At 39.2% G+C, this 20,533-nt stretch overlaps 3 protein-coding genes and 1 non-coding gene across 4 annotated transcripts; 3 read left to right on the forward strand and 1 right to left on the reverse strand.

Annotated features, from left to right (window-relative positions):
* The first annotated feature begins 4,290 nt into the window (after nucleotides 1-4,290).
* Nucleotides 4,291-4,442, forward strand: LOC140951361 (U12 minor spliceosomal RNA). Its single transcript, XR_012167278.1, has one exon. It is a non-coding gene; the product is annotated as a U12 minor spliceosomal RNA (small nuclear RNA).
* Nucleotides 4,443-9,563: 5,121 nt separating this feature from the next.
* Nucleotides 9,564-11,021, reverse strand: LOC140950137 (low density lipoprotein receptor adapter protein 1-B-like). Its single transcript, XM_073399322.1, has one exon. The coding sequence runs from the start codon at nucleotides 10,833-10,835 to the stop codon at nucleotides 10,269-10,271; it is 567 nt and encodes a 188-aa protein (XP_073255423.1). The 5' UTR covers nucleotides 10,836-11,021; the 3' UTR covers nucleotides 9,564-10,268.
* Nucleotides 11,022-11,872: 851 nt separating this feature from the next.
* Nucleotides 11,873-13,101, forward strand: LOC140951039 (uncharacterized). The gene has a single exon (XM_073400261.1). It carries the CDS (start codon nucleotides 12,100-12,102, stop codon nucleotides 12,637-12,639), a length of 540 nt encoding a protein of 179 aa, XP_073256362.1. The 5' UTR covers nucleotides 11,873-12,099; the 3' UTR covers nucleotides 12,640-13,101.
* A 2,623-nt stretch (nucleotides 13,102-15,724) lies between these two features.
* LOC140950631 (uncharacterized) lies at nucleotides 15,725-17,040 on the forward strand. The gene has a single exon (XM_073399871.1). The coding sequence runs from the start codon at nucleotides 15,874-15,876 to the stop codon at nucleotides 16,666-16,668; it is 795 nt and encodes a 264-aa protein (XP_073255972.1). The 5' UTR covers nucleotides 15,725-15,873; the 3' UTR covers nucleotides 16,669-17,040.
* The last annotated feature ends 3,493 nt before the right edge of the window (nucleotides 17,041-20,533 follow it).

Raw genomic sequence — 20,533 nt, forward strand, 5'->3', positions numbered from 1 at the left:
CCTCGATCATTAGCTTCTTTCAGGCGACTAAAGCCTTAATCCTTTCAAAGAAGAAACTGAAGACTGTTTTAAAAAGTTTATGGTTTGGAGATTAACAAGCACAGATTTTCCCACGATCAGTTTCTGCTCGATGGTTTGACCCACGAAAACCCTTTCATAAAAATGGGGAAGATAGTTTTGAATTGTTTATCACATTCGCAAATTGTAAGTTTCATGATATGTGAACTGTACATCAAACGTATCGAGGTTTTGCGAGATTTTAAGTATTGAGTTTCTAAATTCTACCTTATTTATCTGATAAACAAGCAGAATAAGTTACCGTAAAATCCCGAAAACAAGCCCCTCCACGTACAAGCCCCTCCAAATATAAGCCCCCCAAACCGGTAACGCAAAAAACCTTCCGTTAATAGCCCCTCCAAATATAAGCCCCCCGGGGCCTTGTACTTGGAAAATTGCCCTCAAATACAAAGTAAAACAAAGCAAAAACGGTAAATTCACTTCCAACTATAAGGCTAGCCCAATCGATTTCCCTCCGTAGATAAGCCCCTCCAAAAATAAGCCCCTCAAAAAGGGCCTTGAAAAATATAAGCCCCGGGGCTTATTGTTGGAATTTTACGGTAATTTAAATTGACTGGAATTATTTAAAACAATACTCTTTATTTGAACCGTTAGTTTACTGAGACAGCCACAAATTTCCAAATATTTTTAATAAAATATATATAATTTTAACACCAGAAAAACTCATTACTTTATGATATGGTAATCTTTACAATTAAAGGTTATATGTTCCATGTGATTAGAGGCCGCCTGCATGCATTGCCATAGCTTCTCGTTGAAGAATTCACTTGTTCTTTTATTACAGCTGAATATAAAGGAGTCCATAGATCAAATGCTACCCCGTGCATGTTCAAATTTGGAGATGGGTGATATCAAATCGCACAGGTTCCCAAAAAGATTTCGCTTCATAGCCGCGTTGTCTTTGCGAATTCATCAGTTACAGTCAAACCAAGAGAAGCGTACCCCTCAAGATTACATTAATGAATTGAATATTTGAATATTAAAGCCGCTAGTCGTTTCAAGAATACGGGTAACTTGGGGTCTAATGTTAAAAAAAATCAATATAATGTTGTTTTTTGAAATCACTAGCGAGTTTAATATTAAAATAATCAATACATTAATGTTATTTTGAGGGGTACGCTTCACTTGGTTTAACTGTAAACGTTTTCCTTATTAAATGAGAACAACGCATTCTCTTCACGGACTTCCCGTCTCTCTGCGCATGTGTTAAGTCTGACAAATCTGCTGAGAATACAAAACGACTACTCTGTGCATGTTCAGAAAATTGGACCTTCCGAGAGGTAGCAATTCTTGGTGCTGTCTAAAAGGAGCGCGGCCTCGGGGAACGAGAACGACAACAACGTTGCTTTTATGCCACTCATAGCAACGAGTCTATTGTCCCAGCCTGCGTCACTGTACCATAAAAGGAACTAGTCGCGGCCTTTAATGATCCTGTCAAACCCAGAGGTTCGGAGAAACAGTTGTTGTGTTGTAGTTCCTTCCTGAGGCTATTGAAAACATTTTAGTCAACCATGGGTTCGTCTTCGTCCAAACAAACTCCGAAAGAAATTGTCAAATACGTAGAAAGTGATGAAAGCAAAAGAATGAGACTTCTCGGTAGACTCGAAAAACAACTTGAGGAGCTCAAAAAGGAGGTGACCACAGTCGAACCCGCCATTAGCAGTAATGTCCGTTGCACTGTCTGCCAGGAGCAAGACGCGTTGTTGATGCGATACAGCCAGTTGACAGATAAAGAGCAAGTTTCACGTGACATCGAACGAATCTTCGGTGGTTTCCCCCTTCTGGGATTTCTCGTCGACACGGCAACCAAGTTGGTGAGTACCATGGCTTCCTCTGAAGAACTTCAAGAAATCCTTCGCTGGCAAGAGCGCAAGATGGTGAAACGAGTCGGAGATAAAGTTTACGGGATAGAGGCCCACTACAAAGTCAAGGTATTGGAGGAGACCAAGGGAACTGTGTTCAAATCCAGAGATACTGTGGTGATGATTGCCTACAAGTGCATTGCACACGCAATGGACCTTAATCCAGCAGATTTTCCGGATGACGAAGAACACAAGCAACTTACTTTCTAAGTTTTGCAAAGGTTCCTGCCCGGGATCTACAGGAAATTCTTACGGCATGTAAGATGTAACTGATTGATTCAATAAGTAGAACTTTTCCGCGTTGATTAATGTATGTTTTTAGTTTTATGGCTCGGATTCGTTTCTTCAAAAGTTGTTAGTTGTGTAAAGGGAAGCTAGTTCATATCAGCCCTTATCAATTCTGTATGTTTCGCAGAGTATACTCGATGGCCTGTACGTCAGTTTCAATCATTACTAACTTTGGTGTACTCATTGTATATAGAGAGATGCCAATGTACATTGAAAATTAACGGCCGAAGTTTAGCTCTTACTTTCAATTAATTTACTATCCGGTACATTGGGTTTGTAGATTTAGTTTCTTATCTTCAAGTGTGTAATAAAATTAGCAATCGCCTCACACTGATGTTCAGTAGTGTTCGCTTGTTTCAGCTCTAGTTCACAAATAAACTCTCATTTGTTGATGTTTATTCAGTTCGATCAAAAAACCATCCTTAGTTGATTTCTTAGAACTAACTGTTACTTCCTGTAGATAACATGGTGGCTTTGTTTAAACCTAGCAGTACGTCTTGTCACAACAGCGCTGTGCACAATTACACTGCATCGATATGTCTTGTTGTAGTAATGTTTCGTTACCGCTTTTTCTAAACGTCATGATCTTGTAACTGCATTGCCACATGCAATGTCTCATTCTTTGAGTTCGTATATCAATCGACTGGATTGAGCTTTCTAAGAATGTTCTAGTTCGAACTATAGCAGAGGAGGGATAAATGTCGACTAGTATTCCTTTGTGATTACTGTTTGTGAACGAGTGGCAAATTTTATCCTGCTTTGATCTTAATTCATATTTTTTGCCAGGGAAAAGTAATCCATTTTGGCACGGAAAATGGAGTTGTAGGTATGAGGCTAATTTCACAACTTCGCTCGACCCCTCGCTCCTTCACTTCCTGTCAATTAAGAGAAAGCGAAACTTTTTGTAAATCCTGATTGACCAGTGGATAACGCTTGGGCATATATTGGAATCGAGGACGAGAAGCCGTCTTACTGTTTCGCTGATGTTTGGCTTTTGAAGCCGATATAATCCAAAAGAAATACAAGGAGTCAAAAAGAAGACATAGAGGTCTTTTAAGAATGCGACGAAAGACCATTACGGAAGAAAATAGATTTGCTCCGAGTGACTTGAAAACTACATTGATACTTAAGCTGAACGATATTTGACGACTAAGGTACAGTATTTGATTTCTTAAGAAAAACTAGCCAACTACTAAACCGTTCTCGTCTGACTTTGCCCGGTACAAGCGTCGATGACCAGCCTGCGAATACAGCCCTCTTCTATCGCCTCCGCAACCTCGTCCCCAGGGCTTTTCCCTTCCCTACGAGGTTGTCGCCTCCGCTGGAGGAAATTCTCGCGATACGCCCCACTTTTGTTTAAGAGAGCCAAACTTCTCTCAATTTTTGTTGCTTAATTTTTCCTATCCGAACTTTTTTAACTACCAACCCAACAGCGCGCTAGGTCGGTCTGGGTATGAAGCTGACGCGACTTCCACGTCACGGCATCAGGGCCGTTCGTGTTTTCAGTTTTCGCTGGGGGGGGGGGGGGGGGAATGGGGTGGGGGGACTCTTTCTCTTCCAATTAGCGCTAATCAAACCTGGAATTAAGGAGTGAATCCTGTTTTATTTCAGAAAATCAAGATGGCGGACTCTACCTCAATTCGAGTATCTGTGACAAGACTGATACTCACGATTATTGAGCGACGGCTGCAATAAGTCTCGCATACTTTCAGACCTTTAAATAAAATAAGCGATTTTTCAAAATGTGATTCCGCTATAGAAATCAGCTACCTGTATTTATCACGCTTTAACAAAGCATTTCTATACGATCTCACTTGAGTGAATGAAGTGTTTTGTTTAATACGCATGCGCATTGACCGTGTCAAGAAAGTGGCTTATTTTGATTATCAAATACTAATTTAGTTGCTATTTCCCCTGACAGACATTTCATTGATTCATCCGGTCATAGATAACAAACAAATGATCTTAAGCGCAGGTATAATTAAGCAGAGAATTATCAAAACATCCCACAAGTCAAGAAACTTGTAATGATTACAAAGTTATTGTAGGCACCTATTTCCGGTTGCCTTAAACTAATGAGTAAGGAAAATAACGATCTGGGTGACGCCAGATCTGTGACGAGTGTCACTTAGCAATTTTTTACGGGGTAACAGGCTGCCCTCGGGTGACCCGCTTACTTCTGCGGGATGCCTGTGTTGAAGCGGCCTCCGCTTCATCCCCCACTAATCAATCGAGGAAGATAACATGTGAACACTCCAGAGGGGTGTTCTATAAGATGATAGGTTTTGGGATTTGCCTTACCAGAAATGCATTTCAAACAGAAAAAACCAACATTTCATTACTACCCTTCGCACAGCGCGCAAATCGCGAATGAAAACACAACGACATATATGGAGTGTGACTCTTGCTGGGTGCCTAATGGACACAATGGACCAGCGCGTGCTTTATTGACAAGATATCTTAGCAATACAGTCCAACAATACAAATGCTCTTGAAGTAATATAAAAAATTACAGAAATAATATAATTTCAACATAAACGAACATTTAAATAATATGGAACGTGACAAAAAGTAGAATCAAAGGAATGATACACTACCCGGTACGAAAACCCGGAATAAAAAACCCAGTGGGACAAAAAAAACCGGGAACGTACTCCTCGATCGAATGCAGTGTATCGAGCTCCGAGGATTAGAGCTTTAGACTAACTAAGGAACTAACAATAAGTTTGGTCACCGATAACGGCTGTCCAAAAGGCGAGATAGCCAAAAAAGTCTATACGTCGATATTTATACAAATATTCATAGTGTATGATAAAATGTAGTTACGTAACCTCTATTAAAAAACTGAGTAATTAAGAAGAAAAGGTTGACACAAATGTGACAAAAATGCTACGAACCGTAATGAAACAGCTTTTCAACTACACGGTGTTACGTTGAAAAGCATTTATTCATTACTACCCTTCGCACAGCGCGCAAATCGCGAATGAAAACACAACGACATATATGGAGTGTGACTCTTGCTGGGTGCCTAATGGACACAATGGACCAGCGCGAGAGAAAAAACAAAGACGAGAAACGAACGTGCGGGAAAAAGCAGTCTACTTCAAAAAAGCAAAAAAGTTACAAATTGATTGCTCTGGGTACCATTAACTTATCTTTGGTACTAACATTTATATAACTATCCTTAGATTTGGCTGACTTCCAGCCAGCATGCCTATCCAGAAACTCTCCAGAAATACCAGCAGCGTTTGATGCGGTAGCGCCGCCCTTTTTGAGACTATGAATACCGTATCTGTCAACATCTTTGACAAACATTTTTATAGTCTCGCGGAAAATTTCCCTAACTCTAGAATAAGAGATAGAATGTTGAAGGGCAGTGCCTTTTGATGAAAGTCTGCAAACTAAAGGCTGAACAGGATTATCAGGCAATTTAGATAACATTTTTTCAGTGATGGAAACAGGACAAGTAATCTTGCCTGACCTTGCAAAATAAAAGAAATGCCCTTGAGAACGTTGATCATTCTTACGCTTAGGACAAAAAATTGACATATGATCAGAAAAAATAGAAATATGACTTCTGTTGATGCGAATAACTTCGTCACAACGCATGAGACCAGCAAAAGCAATAATAAATATAAAACAGATTCTAAGGTTAGAAATAGAAGCCTGAGGAGTGTTAAATTTTTCTGCAACTTTAGTGACTAAGTCAACGTCAACAGATTGTTTCCCTTGAACAGGTTTACCCAATAAACGTTTAGAAGCTTCCAAAACTTGTTTAACCAGACTGCATTCGGTTGGAGAACTAGCTCCGGCAATTTCATGAGCCCACCTAACTGCATAAAAAGCAGCTTCAATAGGTGCAGGAGAATTACATGATTCAACTTTCTCTCTTAGATATAAACAAAACAAAAAAGGAGAAACGGGGAACTGATTATAACCTACATTATCCTTTTCCCATTTTTTCCAATTAAGCCATGCATTTTTATACTTAACATTGGAAGACGTGGCTTTAGAGCAAAGTACAAAAGCAGGAAGAGAGTCGGCCAGGCCTTTCAACTTGTTAGGCAAAGGCTGAAACCTCTGAGACCACAATCCAGCTTGAAAAACATCTATATGAAGAAACAATTAAAAAAGGAACATACGTGTAATCGACAAATCGAAAATAACGCGCTTAGCAGGAGAAATCCAGACGAAGAGCGAGAACATTAAGCCTGGGCATGCACGAAAAAACGGACCTTTTGTTAGAATAAACAAAAGATGAGCCCCTACCAGGAATAAACATATCACCAGATTTAGGTAAATAGCAAAAATCCTTAACAAAGTCTTGAAATAAAAGCGAACGATCAAAAGAACATAGCAATGGCCAAAAAGGCGCAGATTTCCACTCTGGCACAACAAGAGTACCTTTAGCCTTACACGATTCCATGTGATATAATACTGCGCTAATTAAGTGAGGAGGCGGACAAACAAAATTGTTACATTCTTTCCCCCAATCCTGCGTAAAGCAGTCCACTGCTTCAGTACCAGGACACCAAAACTTAGAATTAAAACGAGGCAAATGAGTATTGTAACTGCACGCCATCCTGTCAACATCAAAAGGACCCCACTTAAATGTAATCAACTTAAACAAATCAGGATGCAACATCCAGTCATCAGGATCGACGATGCGACTCAAATAGTCGGCCAGCTCGTTGTCACCTCTGGGAATCCATTGAGCCTGAAAAGACACGCTGTTAGTCATACAAAAACTAAAAATATCGACAGCAATCTGCTGCAAGTGAATGATACTGCTCCCAGCATGTACAATACGAACAACGTTCTGATTATCTGAAAAGATCTTAACCTTCTTACCAATAATAAAGATCTGAAAGCTTTTCAAGGCTAAGTAAACAGCCAGTAACTCCCGAAAAGAAGAGCTCTTAGCACGCTCAACAGAACTCCACGTTCCGGAACAAAACCTCCGTTCGCCACCAAAAGAGATGTGAGCACCATAACCAGACTCGCTGGCATCGCAGGTTAAAACCACGGTAGACGACAAAGGTCTATTTATAGGATAGCCATTAAACGCTTCTACATGCATTAACCAAAATTTTAATTCATGTAAAACTCCTTCAGTTGCAACAAGTACATCATCCCACGAATGTCGCAATTGAATGAAAAAATACATCTGTCTAGTAAATAATCTGGCAATAGGCCCCAAAGCAACAGAAAGGGAAATCACAAATCCAGAAACACGAGCTACGTCCCTAACACGAAGGTTAGGAAATTCGTTAATAAGACCAGTCAAAACTGACTTTAACTTCACAATCTTTTTCTCTGGGATGATAAAAAGCATTCGAATTGTATCAACAATTATTCCTAACCACTCCCCCAACTGACGGGGCTCCCAATTGGACTTCTTCTCGTTAGACTTCCAGCCAGAAAGCTGGAGATCAGACCTGACTAATTTACTAGCGGACTGAGCATCTAATAACGATCTGCAGGCAAAGATTCCATCATCAATATACACAATAGCCAAAAATACCAAAGGATCTCCAACGAGCAACGAACGGTTTAAACATCTTCGTAAATAAATAACAAGCTGAAGACAGACCGAAGGGCAAAACTCTGAAAACAAAATACCTAACAACGCCATTGAAAGACCACGAAAATCCTAGAAATTTCCAAAAATTAGAGTTAATATCCAAATGATGATAACCCGACTCAATGTCAAAGGTGAAAAACCAAAAATTCTCACGAAACATAACCGCCAAAGTAGGAAGACCTTCATATTTAAACTTAAAGTTTTTAACGAAAGGATTAACGGATCTACTAAGATCTAAAACTAAACGCAACTTACGTCCTACAACAACAGAAAGCGGATTACAACAATAAGGTCTCGAAAATACCTCTATCACACATCTATTCAGTAAAAGCTCGTTAATAGCCTTGACAACAAATTCTGCATTATTAAGCGCACTTCTATTGTTCGTAAGGTAACAAGGTGGAGGTAGAGCAATGAACGGGATCATGTAACAATTCAATAAAACTCCAAAAACGAGGGCAGATAACTGCAAATTATTGAACCACCAAGCCTTGCGAGCAGCAATACGGCCTTGAACTGACTGCTCAGGAGCTGAATCCTGGATTACATCTGCATTGTTGTAATCGAATAAATCTATAAAATCGGTTTCACCTGAATCGTCGTACGAAGGTAAATTAATAACATCGGACCCAGAATTACTTGGATCCCTGATTGGTGGGCATAATTGTTGGCTGCAATGGTAACTGTACCAACTGGCGTTGCCAAGAGTAGCCTGCGTTGCTGCCTGAAGCGGGAGAGTTTCTTGAACGATAGCAGTTCCTCCAGAAGTGCCCTGGCTTACCGCAGAGGTAACAGCCGCTCATGGAAGGAAAAACAGGAAACTCGTTAGAATATGATCGAGCAGGGGAGGAACGTCTAGAATCGAGCTTAAATTTATTGGCTTTTTTAGCCTTTTCCGTCTTTCTCTTCTCCCTTTGACTTTCCACATCTTTCAAAACCTTGCGAATCCTCTTCTCGTCGGACTCGTCCTCAGCTAAAGGAATCTGTTTATACTCAGTAACGAAATCCCAACCGTGTAAATCAGCGAGAACTATATGCTTCATGCGGGTCGCAACAAGGTTCTTACCTTCCTCTAAAACATTCCTGACTTCGAGGAGTTTGCCGGAATGGAGGGATTCAATCGCGCTGTCGAAGTGAGTAGCGACCTTCTCTTGGTGGTTGTACTGTTCCTCGTTGCCCTTAGATTTAAAGGAATGGCGAGCCGAGTTTTCTAAACGAATTTTCTTAACGGCAGAGTTGATGGAATCGTCGTTCTGCCTTTTCAACTCTTCCTTAAAGGAGGAAAGTTCGTGAGACAAGAAACTTTTAAGCTCAGCCAACATCGGTGCGGAAGCCGCAGGCGAACCAGTTGCAGCAGGGCCAGCAGAAAGTGAAGGAGCAAAGATTGCTTGACCTTGGGAAAGGACGGTCTCTGGCTGAGCAGAATCACCATCCATCGAAGCAAAAGAAAGAATAAACAAAACTTCTAGTTTGGTCACCGATAACGGCTGTCCAAAAGGCGAGATAGCCAAAAAAGTCTATACGTCGATATTTATACAAATATTCATAGTGTATGATAAAATGTAGTTACGTAACCTCTATTAAAAAACTGAGTAATTAAGAAGAAAAGGTTGACACAAATGTGACAAAAATGCTACGAACCGTAATGAAACAGCTTTTCAACTACACGGTGTTACGTTGAAAAGCATTTATTACCTAGCATTACCTCATTACACAGCGAAGTGTATTCTACAAACCTTTTATTACTGCGTTTTACATGTAAATATTGTACAATCTACGGTTAGAAAATTTCATCTATGATTTTACTGCAAAATTAAATCAATGTCTTATTACTTTTCCTATGAATTAATTCGCCGCTTTAAAGTCTTGAAATCTGGTCATTTTTGAATCAACGGAGAAAAAATAATTTCATTTGTTTTTGATTAGACTTCACGCTCTATCAGTTGTCCATCAGACAATAAAACCTTAATGCACTATAAATACAAAATCTTTAGAGGTTCAAGATTTTTCATCGTGGAAATTATACCTCCAAAACTAAACGTGAAACCAAAAACACGTATTTTACGAAGACAATATATGTTTCTAAGTGCTAATATCTTTACAGTTCTTAGTTGCTAATCAGTTCAAGAAGCTCAAAACTAATTTGTTGAGTGAAAGAAAAACATTCGTTTGAACGAAGTACGATTTTATGCCCTCAGATTAGCATAATCAAAACTGGTGGGTGAGCCATACTGTGCAAATACACTACGCGTAAGTATCGTTTTAATACTACCCACAATCAATCAACCACTGAACACAAAACGGAAGAAAATAAGTCGAAAATGTTTCACCTCCTTAAAAATGCGTTTCCACTAAATTTACTTTTTTTGGATGGCCTCGATGTAACTTGTCAGCTGGCTTGTTTCCTAACAAAACATTCGAAATTAATACACAGTCTTTGGGTAAATTAGTACGAACTATGAGGAAACGTTTCTTGCAGATCCCGTGGCTGCGGATAAAGTCGATCCCCTTCGTGGACGCTGGTGAACGCTTTTAAAGGCTTCCGACAAAGCGTTTGCAACCACATCAGATTTCTCCGATTCGTTGCAGATGAAAGCGTAGCATTCAGCCTTCTTCGGTTTCTGCGAAACAAAGTCATTGAATGCGAAAAGTTGGTGCTTCTTATCAGCTACGACAAACGAGATCCGACTGAATGGCACCTCAATGTCTTCTTGATCACCAGCAACTTGCAGCCATCGAATTTTAACATCCGTAGATGAAATTTCTAAACAAACTCTTGGAAGACTGCTTAAATTATCGCTAACTTCCTTGTAAAGTTTTCTGAGACATTTATCCATGTTTTCACCTCCAGGCTTCGATGTTTCTGTTTTCCCTGCGAAGCGAACTATGAAACCTCTCGAGGGCTCCAACTCGTATTCCTGTTTTAAACTTTTTAAACTTAGTCGCTTAACCATGGCGTGATTTCCTTTCCTAAACTCTTCACAGTCTTTCGTTGTTCGTTGTTTGGATCTTATAACACCCATGCAATTCCCCTGAAATCTTTGATGTGTTTTCTGTTGTTATCACATCGTTTCATTGTAACCTCGGAAGAATAGCTTAAGCAGGGTGATCTTAGTTGTTTGATCTCGTTTGCATCGTGTTAAAATCACAATTAAATATCGAATTCGTTAAAATGGAATGTCAATAAAACAGCTGCTTCAGTTTTTTTAAAAAAGTAATTATTCATCCAAATAAGGAGAATGAACCGTAATTACATGTTACCACAGCAACCGTGAATATCATCGTAGTACTGAGTCCACCGCGGTTAAAATCTCGACGGGTGCTCCGGGAATTTATTTGCTTTGTCTACAAACTCTGAACAGAAAAATGACCAGGGTAAATGAACAATAAACATTATAAAAAAATAATTTTCTTACTCCCTTTCTGTCACTTTGCACACTTTCAAAGAACAGCTCTTAAACAAGTATAACTGAAGAATATCATACGTGGACCAGTGGTGAATAAGTGGGGGCCCACTCATTCTTTAGACAAGAGGGAGGCCCGGCCACAATTTTTTTTTCTGCCGTGCGGGTTCCACTTTGTCCTCAGATTAAGGTGGGACCCAGGCCCCTTGGCGCGCAAGTTCCGCCACTGTTGATAGAGGCCAATGAAATTGAAACTGAATTTTGTTTTCATGCTGGCCGCGCGGTGCTGTTTTTCAGTAGTGGACGGAAAAGTTACCAGTGCAGCCAAAACAAATCCTAATTAACTGTTTTGTTATTCTTTTTTTTAAAGATGTAAAAATTGAAAGATTGTTATAAAGTTGAAAATGTGAAATAATACTGTTCGATTGTAGTTTTTCAGCTAGATGTATTCAAAGCGGTACTTAAAAGAAACTGAACGCTCCATTATCCGTTAATCACATTTCTTTTACGAGTCGTTTTAACGTCTGCAACATTTTGTTTGGTGAACGACAGAAGTGACTTCGATTTTAATAATAGCCAATTTTCATTTGTTGTACAAACATTTACTTTTTTCTCATGAGTTCTCAACTTTCCGGGCTCCCTGAGTAAAAAAGCCACAAATTTGCAATTCTAATATTACTGTATTTACCCAGTATGTTTACCTTGCCATCTCCTCATGAAATTCACCGCTAATTTCAGTTGGTCCAAAGTTTCAGAGTGCGCAAGCGGTTAAATTAGCTTTTGAAAATATGTGGAGAGTACCATTCCACTCGTATTCCGTATGGAGACTGCCGCAACGAACTCATGTTAATTTGTGTTAGACAGATGAATTTAAGGAATCAAGATGGAAACATTTAAGGAGAGAATTGGCGGAATCGGCCTAAGTCGAAGTGACTCGCGAACACTTTTTCGAGAAACAGCTTTTCGTGTGAAGTATCTGGGATTTTGTTTTAATTCGTGTCCAGGGATAGAGGGAATTCAAACTGCCGTGGATGAAATTAAGAAAACGGGAGGCCACTGCGATTACAGAAACACAATTCAGACGAACTTCATCAAAATTAGCGACCAAGGTGTTAGTTTTGTGGAGCGGAATCGCGAAAAAGATGTTTCCTTGGCATTTATACCTCTGCGGAAGATTTCTTATGGGCTGATTTACAAAAAAAATTCCAACATTTTCGCGTTTAATCATCATGTCTCACAAAACCACGTCGAATGCCATGCGGTTGTCTGTGAAAATGAGCTAAAAGCTCGAGAGATAAACGAAGCATTGTACGCAGCCTTCAAAACGGACCATTTTGGAATTCTTCGGAAAGAAAGAGAGAAAATGAGAGAAAGCTTAAAACAAGACGATGTAGATGCACTAAAAAGTGAAATATCCAAATGAAATCAAACTCGATTGAAGTTGGACTAAAGCCATTACTTCACAGAAACACTATACATTGTAAATTACTAAGTATAACACAGAAACTTTTACATTTAAAATTTGAGCAATTTTCATACATTAATTAGGTAAATAAATTGCTGCACATTTCTGGTTGAAGTAAAGTCTCAAATGAAATCTTTAGTATAAAATGCATTGCAATAGAAAATCTTTTGTAAAGATTTTAAATTAACAATGGCTTCAAGAGTGCAGCTTTCGTACATAATTATCAGGGAATACTAGTTCTATACCAGTTCTACTTCTGGAAATAAATGTCCACACGTTGTACAACAATAGACTCTGACACCGAAAAGTTATTCTAGACTAAATTTCTAAAATAATATTTATAATAAGTTTGACTTCCAAAAGTATTTTTCAAGAACCTTTTCTATTGTAAGTGTAAATAAGTCGAAAAGCTTTGAGATAGTTTAAGATATCAGTATTGTGAGTCGCAGTTATAAGATTTAGAAGCCCACAATGCTAGACTGAAAAGGACTTGAAATTGTCCTATTTTTTTGTCTAATTCAAGATATTGAACATGAAATGTTTATATTAGTCTCCGCGAGAAATGAAAGTTAAAGGTTTTCACTTAGCTAACGCTGAACTAGAGTTTTCCTGACAGGTGCATGGCTAAAATTAGAACCTAATTGCTACCTGCTGTTGTCTTTAAATAAAGATTAAGTGTTCCCTACTTAAAGAGCTTTTTCGTTTTTCCTGTGTCAATCTGCCGATAACGAAGCTAATTAAGCTAAGTGGTTTTTTTTTCTGACGAATAGAAAAAGTATGGAAGAATTTGCTAAGAAAGCCTATTAGGAATGTTTTGCGTTTTTGGTCGAACATTAAAAGTTTCTTGTTTTCGACACATAAAAAATTAGCATTTATGATTAAACTAAATACAGCAGGATCTTTTTTAAAAGACGTTTTGAGAAGTCGAGGGAGAATATAACATACCTTGTTTACTATACCGGTGTTCATATTAGGAATATTCCTGGAACTATATCACGTGGCCGAAGCCGATCTTCACTGTCCTGGGAACTAGACATAGAGCTTGGCGTATTCATTTACATCAAGTGACTAACACGTGACCTGGATGTCTAAAGGGCGCCGTTCTATTTGTCAGAATTGACGGGCCAGTTCATTCCAGTCATAATAAGAATTTCACTTTTAATCAAAGCTATTCAATCTGATCAGTCAGATCCTAAATAGCATGCACGAAGGAAATGGTGTTTCAACAAAAACTCTTGGAAAAAAATCATTTTCTATTGTCAAATGACTGGTCCGGCTATGGCCCGGCCGGCCAGTTCTGACTTTTTGAAAGCACCCTAAGTGTCTGGCTAGGATGAATAGCCTTTTCCATAAATGACTTATCTGATGTAGGCAGCTACGGGCAGATTTGAGTTTAAGTAATGTTTAGTTTACCAACAAACAACTCTAATTCGTAACACCTCCGAAGACTCAAACTAATCAACCTTCTTTCTTATACCAGACTTATTTAAGCAATCGCGGAAATCGTCCTGTAGATATTGCAACGACGAAGACCTGATACCTGAATAGTTACTTATTTGGTTAAGTAAATTCATATCGGATCGGAAATGGCTGCTCGCTGACTAAGACGATTCTGGAAGTACTTGTCGTTTGTGGTCAAGCGTTAATGAACAAATTAGCACTGAATACGATTTTTAATTAAGTTAGTATAGGCCCTTTGTATTTCGGCCTCACGTATTGTAGGCCTAAAAGGGAAACGTTTCGTCTGTCATGGGAAAAAGCCAAATAAAAAAAGGAAATGAACAAAGAAGTGAACTCCTACACGCCTAGAAGTTTTCTTCGCTTATCTCTGTATATTTCTTTTTTCTTTTATTGACGTCAGGTAAACATCCTGCATAACTCAAGTAATATGGTATCTTTTCAGTTCAAGAATGTTGAAAATGATTGCCTCTAGATAGCCGTTCGCGCAATGAATTTCCGTCAACATTTTACTCAAGCCTATAACTGCACGAACAGTACCAAGCTAATTAAATTGCTGCCGAAGAATTTTTCTTTAAAAAATTATCGTTTTAACTGGTTTATATCCACACTGATCCGCAGTCAAAAGCTAGAACCACTTTGTACAGCATAATCAACAGTCCCTTAGGAAAGTACAGTTCAGTAGCTTTTATTAGGATTTCATCCACAGACTCAAAATTTAGAACCACCTTGTACAGCATAATAACCAGCACCACAGGAAAGTACCGCTCAGTAGCTTTCATTTAAATGGCACGTTATACTTGAAGATTATATCCACAAACTCTAAAAGTTAAAACCACCTTCAAGCGGCAGCATAAGGACGAACTGTACCACAGGAAAGTACTGCTCAGTAGCTTTCATCTGAATGCACACATACAACGACTAAAATTTTAGAGGAAATACACTGTAATTCTCCTTAAAATAACTTCTGGATTGCCGGCAAGGGTGAATTAACGCAGCTTTTTTTAGCGCTCTAGGTTGTTAAAATTGCCAATTTAAATTGGCCTTCAGAAAGCAAAAAATGTGCCTTTGTTCTTATACTGCGACTTACTTATACATGATGTTACAACCAGTGCTTAGAATTAAGGACAATTAAGGCCAATTTAACTCTCTCAATAGCCAACATATCAAATTTGACAATTTAGTTTAATTGTATAGGTTTTTTCTAAGTGAAAATATTGAAAAAGTTGACGCTCGCTAATATAACAATAATAACAATGTAAAGTGATAGAGATGAACGCTAAACGCGTGAATTAAGGGAAAATTGTCGCCTTGATTTAAAAAAGACAACAGAACTCCGAAGAATTGTGAAGAGCAGGTGAAGTTTTGCTGAAGGTGTAAAAAAAAAACTACATTTGCCGAAACACAATTTATTTTAGTTTTCAAGGAGTCGTTTTCTGTCAGCCTTAAAGCAAGCGTTGTTCGCTATGTGTGCGATGTTCGGAAGTTCCACGCTTAAGGAACACTGAGCGAATTTGCATTTCAATGGGTTTTGTCGGTCGATATTAGCAGGTGAATATTGTCAATATTGTATACAATCCAATCAGGGCTTTAGTACCTCGAGGATCTAAAAACGAAGGGAAATTCACGCAGTGATAAACATAAGCAAGGATAAAAGGGGTACTTCAAGCCACTGCGGAGTTAGTTACCCCACTAAAAACCTCGTCTCCAACAGAAGCGGACGGAGATCTTTATATGTGTACGCGTGTTGCAAGAGAGAGTCATTCCATTGATACATCTTTAATCATGCTTAAGGGCAAATTCGGCAAGGCTGATTTAACATCTGCTACCCGTTTTCAAGTGAAATATCTTGGTAGTGGATTCACCCACGAGCCCGGTGTAGCAGGCATCGAGAATGCTGTACGTAGGATTCAAGATGAAGCAAAATTTGACGAGAAATCATGGCCTAAAATGTTCTTGCATGTTGAGGCTGAAGGTGTGAAACTCGAGGAAGTCAAGCAAACCAAATCTTCATCGAAAGAATCAAAGTTTATTTCACTGGAAAATATTTCTTATTGTACTTTAAACAGAATTGATACTACTATCTTTGCTTTCAATCACCACAAGAGTCCTACAGTGGTCGAATGTCATGCCGTAGCTTGTGAAAACGAAGATAAAGCGAAGGCTATTGCACTGGCTTTATATGCAGCCTTCCGCGAAGGCCATTTTCAAAAGCTTAGAAGAGAGAGAAGAAAGTCCTTTGAACAGAAAAACTTCGTGCGAAAAGCAAGCTTGGAAAACTGGGAACGAAGTAGCTCTAGCAGTTCTTCTCCTGCTACAAGTCCAACGCAAGAATTATCTCCAAATTTCGAGAATTCTGCAAAGTCAGCAGGTGAATCCGTCTTCGAAGTAAAACATTTTAAGTCAACTCGAGAAAGACTGTCTTCAGTGGAGTATGACGATCAAGAACTTGAACTGGATAAAATTATCGAGGATCTCTTACTGACTGTGGAGATAGAAATGGCAAAAATTGAACAAACTGTTGATTAAAGGAATAAACAGCGGTTTACTTGTTTCTAGAAATGATAATGTCAAGTAACTTAGCAGAAAAAAAATCATTACAAACCTTGATTTCTAACGAATAATTACCACCAAGAGGATTGGACGGAACTGTGAGCCATATTAGCTCCTGTTAGCTCTTATTAGAAACTCGCTTTACGCGTCTGAGAAAATTTTTGTGCAGGATCTCAGTACGCAATATTAAAAAGCATTTTATAGAATGGAAACATTGTAGTACATATATATACTTTTCGGCCCTTTTGTGCCGGAATATATTTACCTAAATTAGAATTCAGACTTTGGTTACATATTCTATTTTAATTAACGGAGTGCTTTCGATACATAAACATTTAAAAATTACTTCACTATGCAGCGTCCTGGTTTTCTGAGGTTATGTTGTAATACTTGCTCTCAGATGGGTGTGGACTGAGTCAATAATAACTGATTCATTAATATCTAGCGGCAGATTCTCTCACCTTTCCATTTGACTTTCTCAAATTTATTGAATTGCCTTCTTGACTTTTGCATTATTTATATGTATTCATTGTGCGATCGTCAAGTTTAAAGAAAACACAAGTCAATCTGCGTTATTTGACTGATATAGTTTAGCCAGATAAAATTTTTATTTCTCTACAGTAAGTACATTTAAACGACTCGTTTGTCACAAAACTCGACTTATATCGCAAACAAAAAACTTGACAGGATAATAAATCGAAAAATCTAATGGCTAAGCTATATCTTTACAATTACACGTTGGAGGTTTGTTACGTAACTCTTTGAATTATAATGCACTCTGATTGAACAAAAACGTTTTCCGACGATACCGAGCTGATCAGGCTAGTTCGCTCATTTTTTTAAAAAAAGTTACATTATTGAAAAAATTGAAACACTCAAAATCTAGGAGCACGCGAATTAACTTTAAATTCTTACTTTTCGACGTACGAGAAATTGAAAAACACTTACAAAACAGAATGATTGGCATTTCGATCATCGTGAAATATATGTCTGAAGAGCTGGAAGTCCCATTGAAATATGTGCCAGTATCAGTGTGATAATCATGCCTTGTTATCTGTCGCCGAACAGATCTACGTGCCGGGAAAGTTTCATTAAGGGGGCACTTTAGTTACATTTCCTGAGCGCATAGGACCAATTATTATTTGCACCAAGAAAAGATTTCAGTTATTTCATTGATGATTTGCTTTGCCCGCGCGGTAACACAAGCACTGAACCGGTTCACTACCTCTGTACTTCGCTTCACAATTTAGGACTACTTAAATTCAGTATTAAGTTTGCCTCTTAGCTAAAACGACCGACCTTATTTCATCCGAACTTTTTAAAAGAGTAGAACCGGTTTTTTATCCAAACACACAAATAAAATTGAGTTATGTCCCTAAAGCTGAACTGGACACTTAAAGAAAAACAGCCTCTTCGAGGGGACTCAGTCACAAATACTTTTTAGTCAGTAATATTGATAGTCTGCGAATACAGCCATTCCTTCTTACTACTCGTCGCTAAGGACGTTTCACCAGGAGACGTCTGCGACCGGCGGAGAGGAGCTAGGAGAAACGGCTCTATTTGCAGGCTATAATATTATCCAATTTGAAACTGCAAGTTGTACTGGGTCAGACATTGTTATGTTGTCTCCGACTGCACTTTAAAATTGCACTGAATTTTGAGAGATTTGCCACTTCAGTCAGCTATTAGAGAGATTAAGAGTGACGTTTACGGCAAGCACTTGTGAAGGCAAAACCACAACAGGGGCACCCAACAGGAAATTTTGAGAAAAAGACCTAAAAACAACAACAAAGCATGAAAAAAAGCTTTCTGAAGCCATTTTAAGCATTTTGGGAGATTGCTGGGAAAAATTTATCTGTTCCTCGCTCCCAGCAAGACTGATGGAAGATGACGCAATTCCAGACATCAAATCCCCTCAGACACCCTGAATGTCCTGAATTGACTTTTTCCCAGCAACACTTTCCTTCCAAGGACATATTATTTCTCCCAAATCTCCCAGCCAGCAAAAATTTGCTAGAAGAACAGATATTTTGAGCAACAGCCAGTCCACTGGGTGCCCCTGACCACAACGACAAACCAGTGAGGGTCCGCCGGATCTTTACGGAGTAGACCTAATCTCGTACCCAGATCTCCCACGGCCAACAAAACGGAGTGAGATCTGGGTACGAGATTAGAGTAGACATGGATCAGTAAAATCTTGAGTACCAAATTTTAGCTTAAAACAGTAAAATGATCCTTACGGCAGGAACAGTGATAACAAAAATAAAGTACAGTTAAACGTAAATCTGTACCACATGATCAAGGTTTCCCTTAACTTCCCGTTTAATGTCCATTACTTCGACAAAAAAATAAGCATTTTGCCTTAAACAGGTGACCCTTGATTTCGCTTTTGGCTACTTTTTTACCCTGTCCCAAGTAACAGACCTTTGAGCCCAGAAGTCTTTGCGAAAGTTTACTCGGCCCAGGTTCTTTCTCGTTTCTAAAGTGGCGAATAGTGATTTGAATTGTCGTAATTCAACACACCGATCCAGTCTCCGCGCAACCTCTAAATGGCCAAGTAGCTGAAAGCTGAGCCTGCAAGCAAACATAGGAGCTACGTGTATATGTTCCAAATGTATTGAAATGAATTGGATTTAGTATCAATGACGTTTTGAAGTTTTTGACGTTTTGAACCGATAAATGCAAAACGTACTTTGGTTAGCTCTGCTATATATTCAGCTTATAGCTTGTTTCGAAGTGCTTTTTCCATTCCGGTCATAAGCCCCCTCGGATAAACCCCTCCGTTTATAAGCCCTACTAAAAACCTTTTACAAAGATGTATAATCCCACGGCTTATAAGCGGAAGTTAAAGGTATTTCATAATGCTTATTCTGCCCGGCTTTGCCAAGATTGGACTTTCTCTTTGCTGCTGTTTGTCAAAGTGATCCTCACAAGATTATACTGTCTGAGGAAGAGAGACCCTGGAAGGAATTGAAGAAAGGATGAAGGAAGATGAGAAAGGGAAGCAAAAAAACCGGTTATCACTGCTAGTGGAAGAGGATAGTGGACAGGGGGGTAGAGGCAAGGACTAAATAGGCGGCGGGAGGGGTAGGGGAGGCGGCAGAGGAAATAGTGGAAGATGGGAGTTCTGAAAGGGCGGGAAGCGAGAGAAAAGGGAGGAAATACGCAATAATGAAACAATGCTTTTAAAACATTTCGTAATCGAAAAGGGGCAAAAAGGAGGAGGACAAGGAAAAAGAAGCGGGAGCCCGAAATGCGAGGGGCGGGAGCCCGGAATGTGAGGATTGGGAAGCGGGAACTTGGACCTCCCGCCGGCTCCCGCCTCCCGGTAACCCTGCTAGCTAGCTAGCTGCTCTAATCCAATAACTAAAGTAATACAGAAAATATGCACCATGTAATACGCATGTGCCTTTGATTTTATCATCATCATCATCATCATCATCACCACCACCATCACCACCACCACGCATACGCGCATAATCATCAAGGCGGCTTCAGCCACGCTGAACACCTGGTGGTCCAATTTTCTTTTAACTTCATCACACAAAAATGCTGGTGTGTACTATTTTTACCTAACGACAATGAACATAAGTGAAATTAAAGAGAATAAAACGCGTTAGGGGATTCAAACGCAACGAAATGGACAATTTTCCATTTTGTTTCGGCATTTTCCCTATGGCGTTTGGGTTGAAGTAGTTCACATAAGCTTTTTCTTGGGTTTGCACTGAGTTCGCATCACTTTTGATTGCAAAAAGAATACGTCGGGGGACAAAAACGCTCCCCACCCCCGACATGTCGTAATGCAAGCCACGTGCTTCTTACCTGACGTCACAGTGCGTGG

Source organism: Porites lutea, chromosome 10 (assembly GCF_958299795.1).
Source record: "Porites lutea chromosome 10, jaPorLute2.1, whole genome shotgun sequence".
Classification (NCBI taxonomy): domain Eukaryota; kingdom Metazoa; phylum Cnidaria; class Anthozoa; order Scleractinia; family Poritidae; genus Porites; species Porites lutea.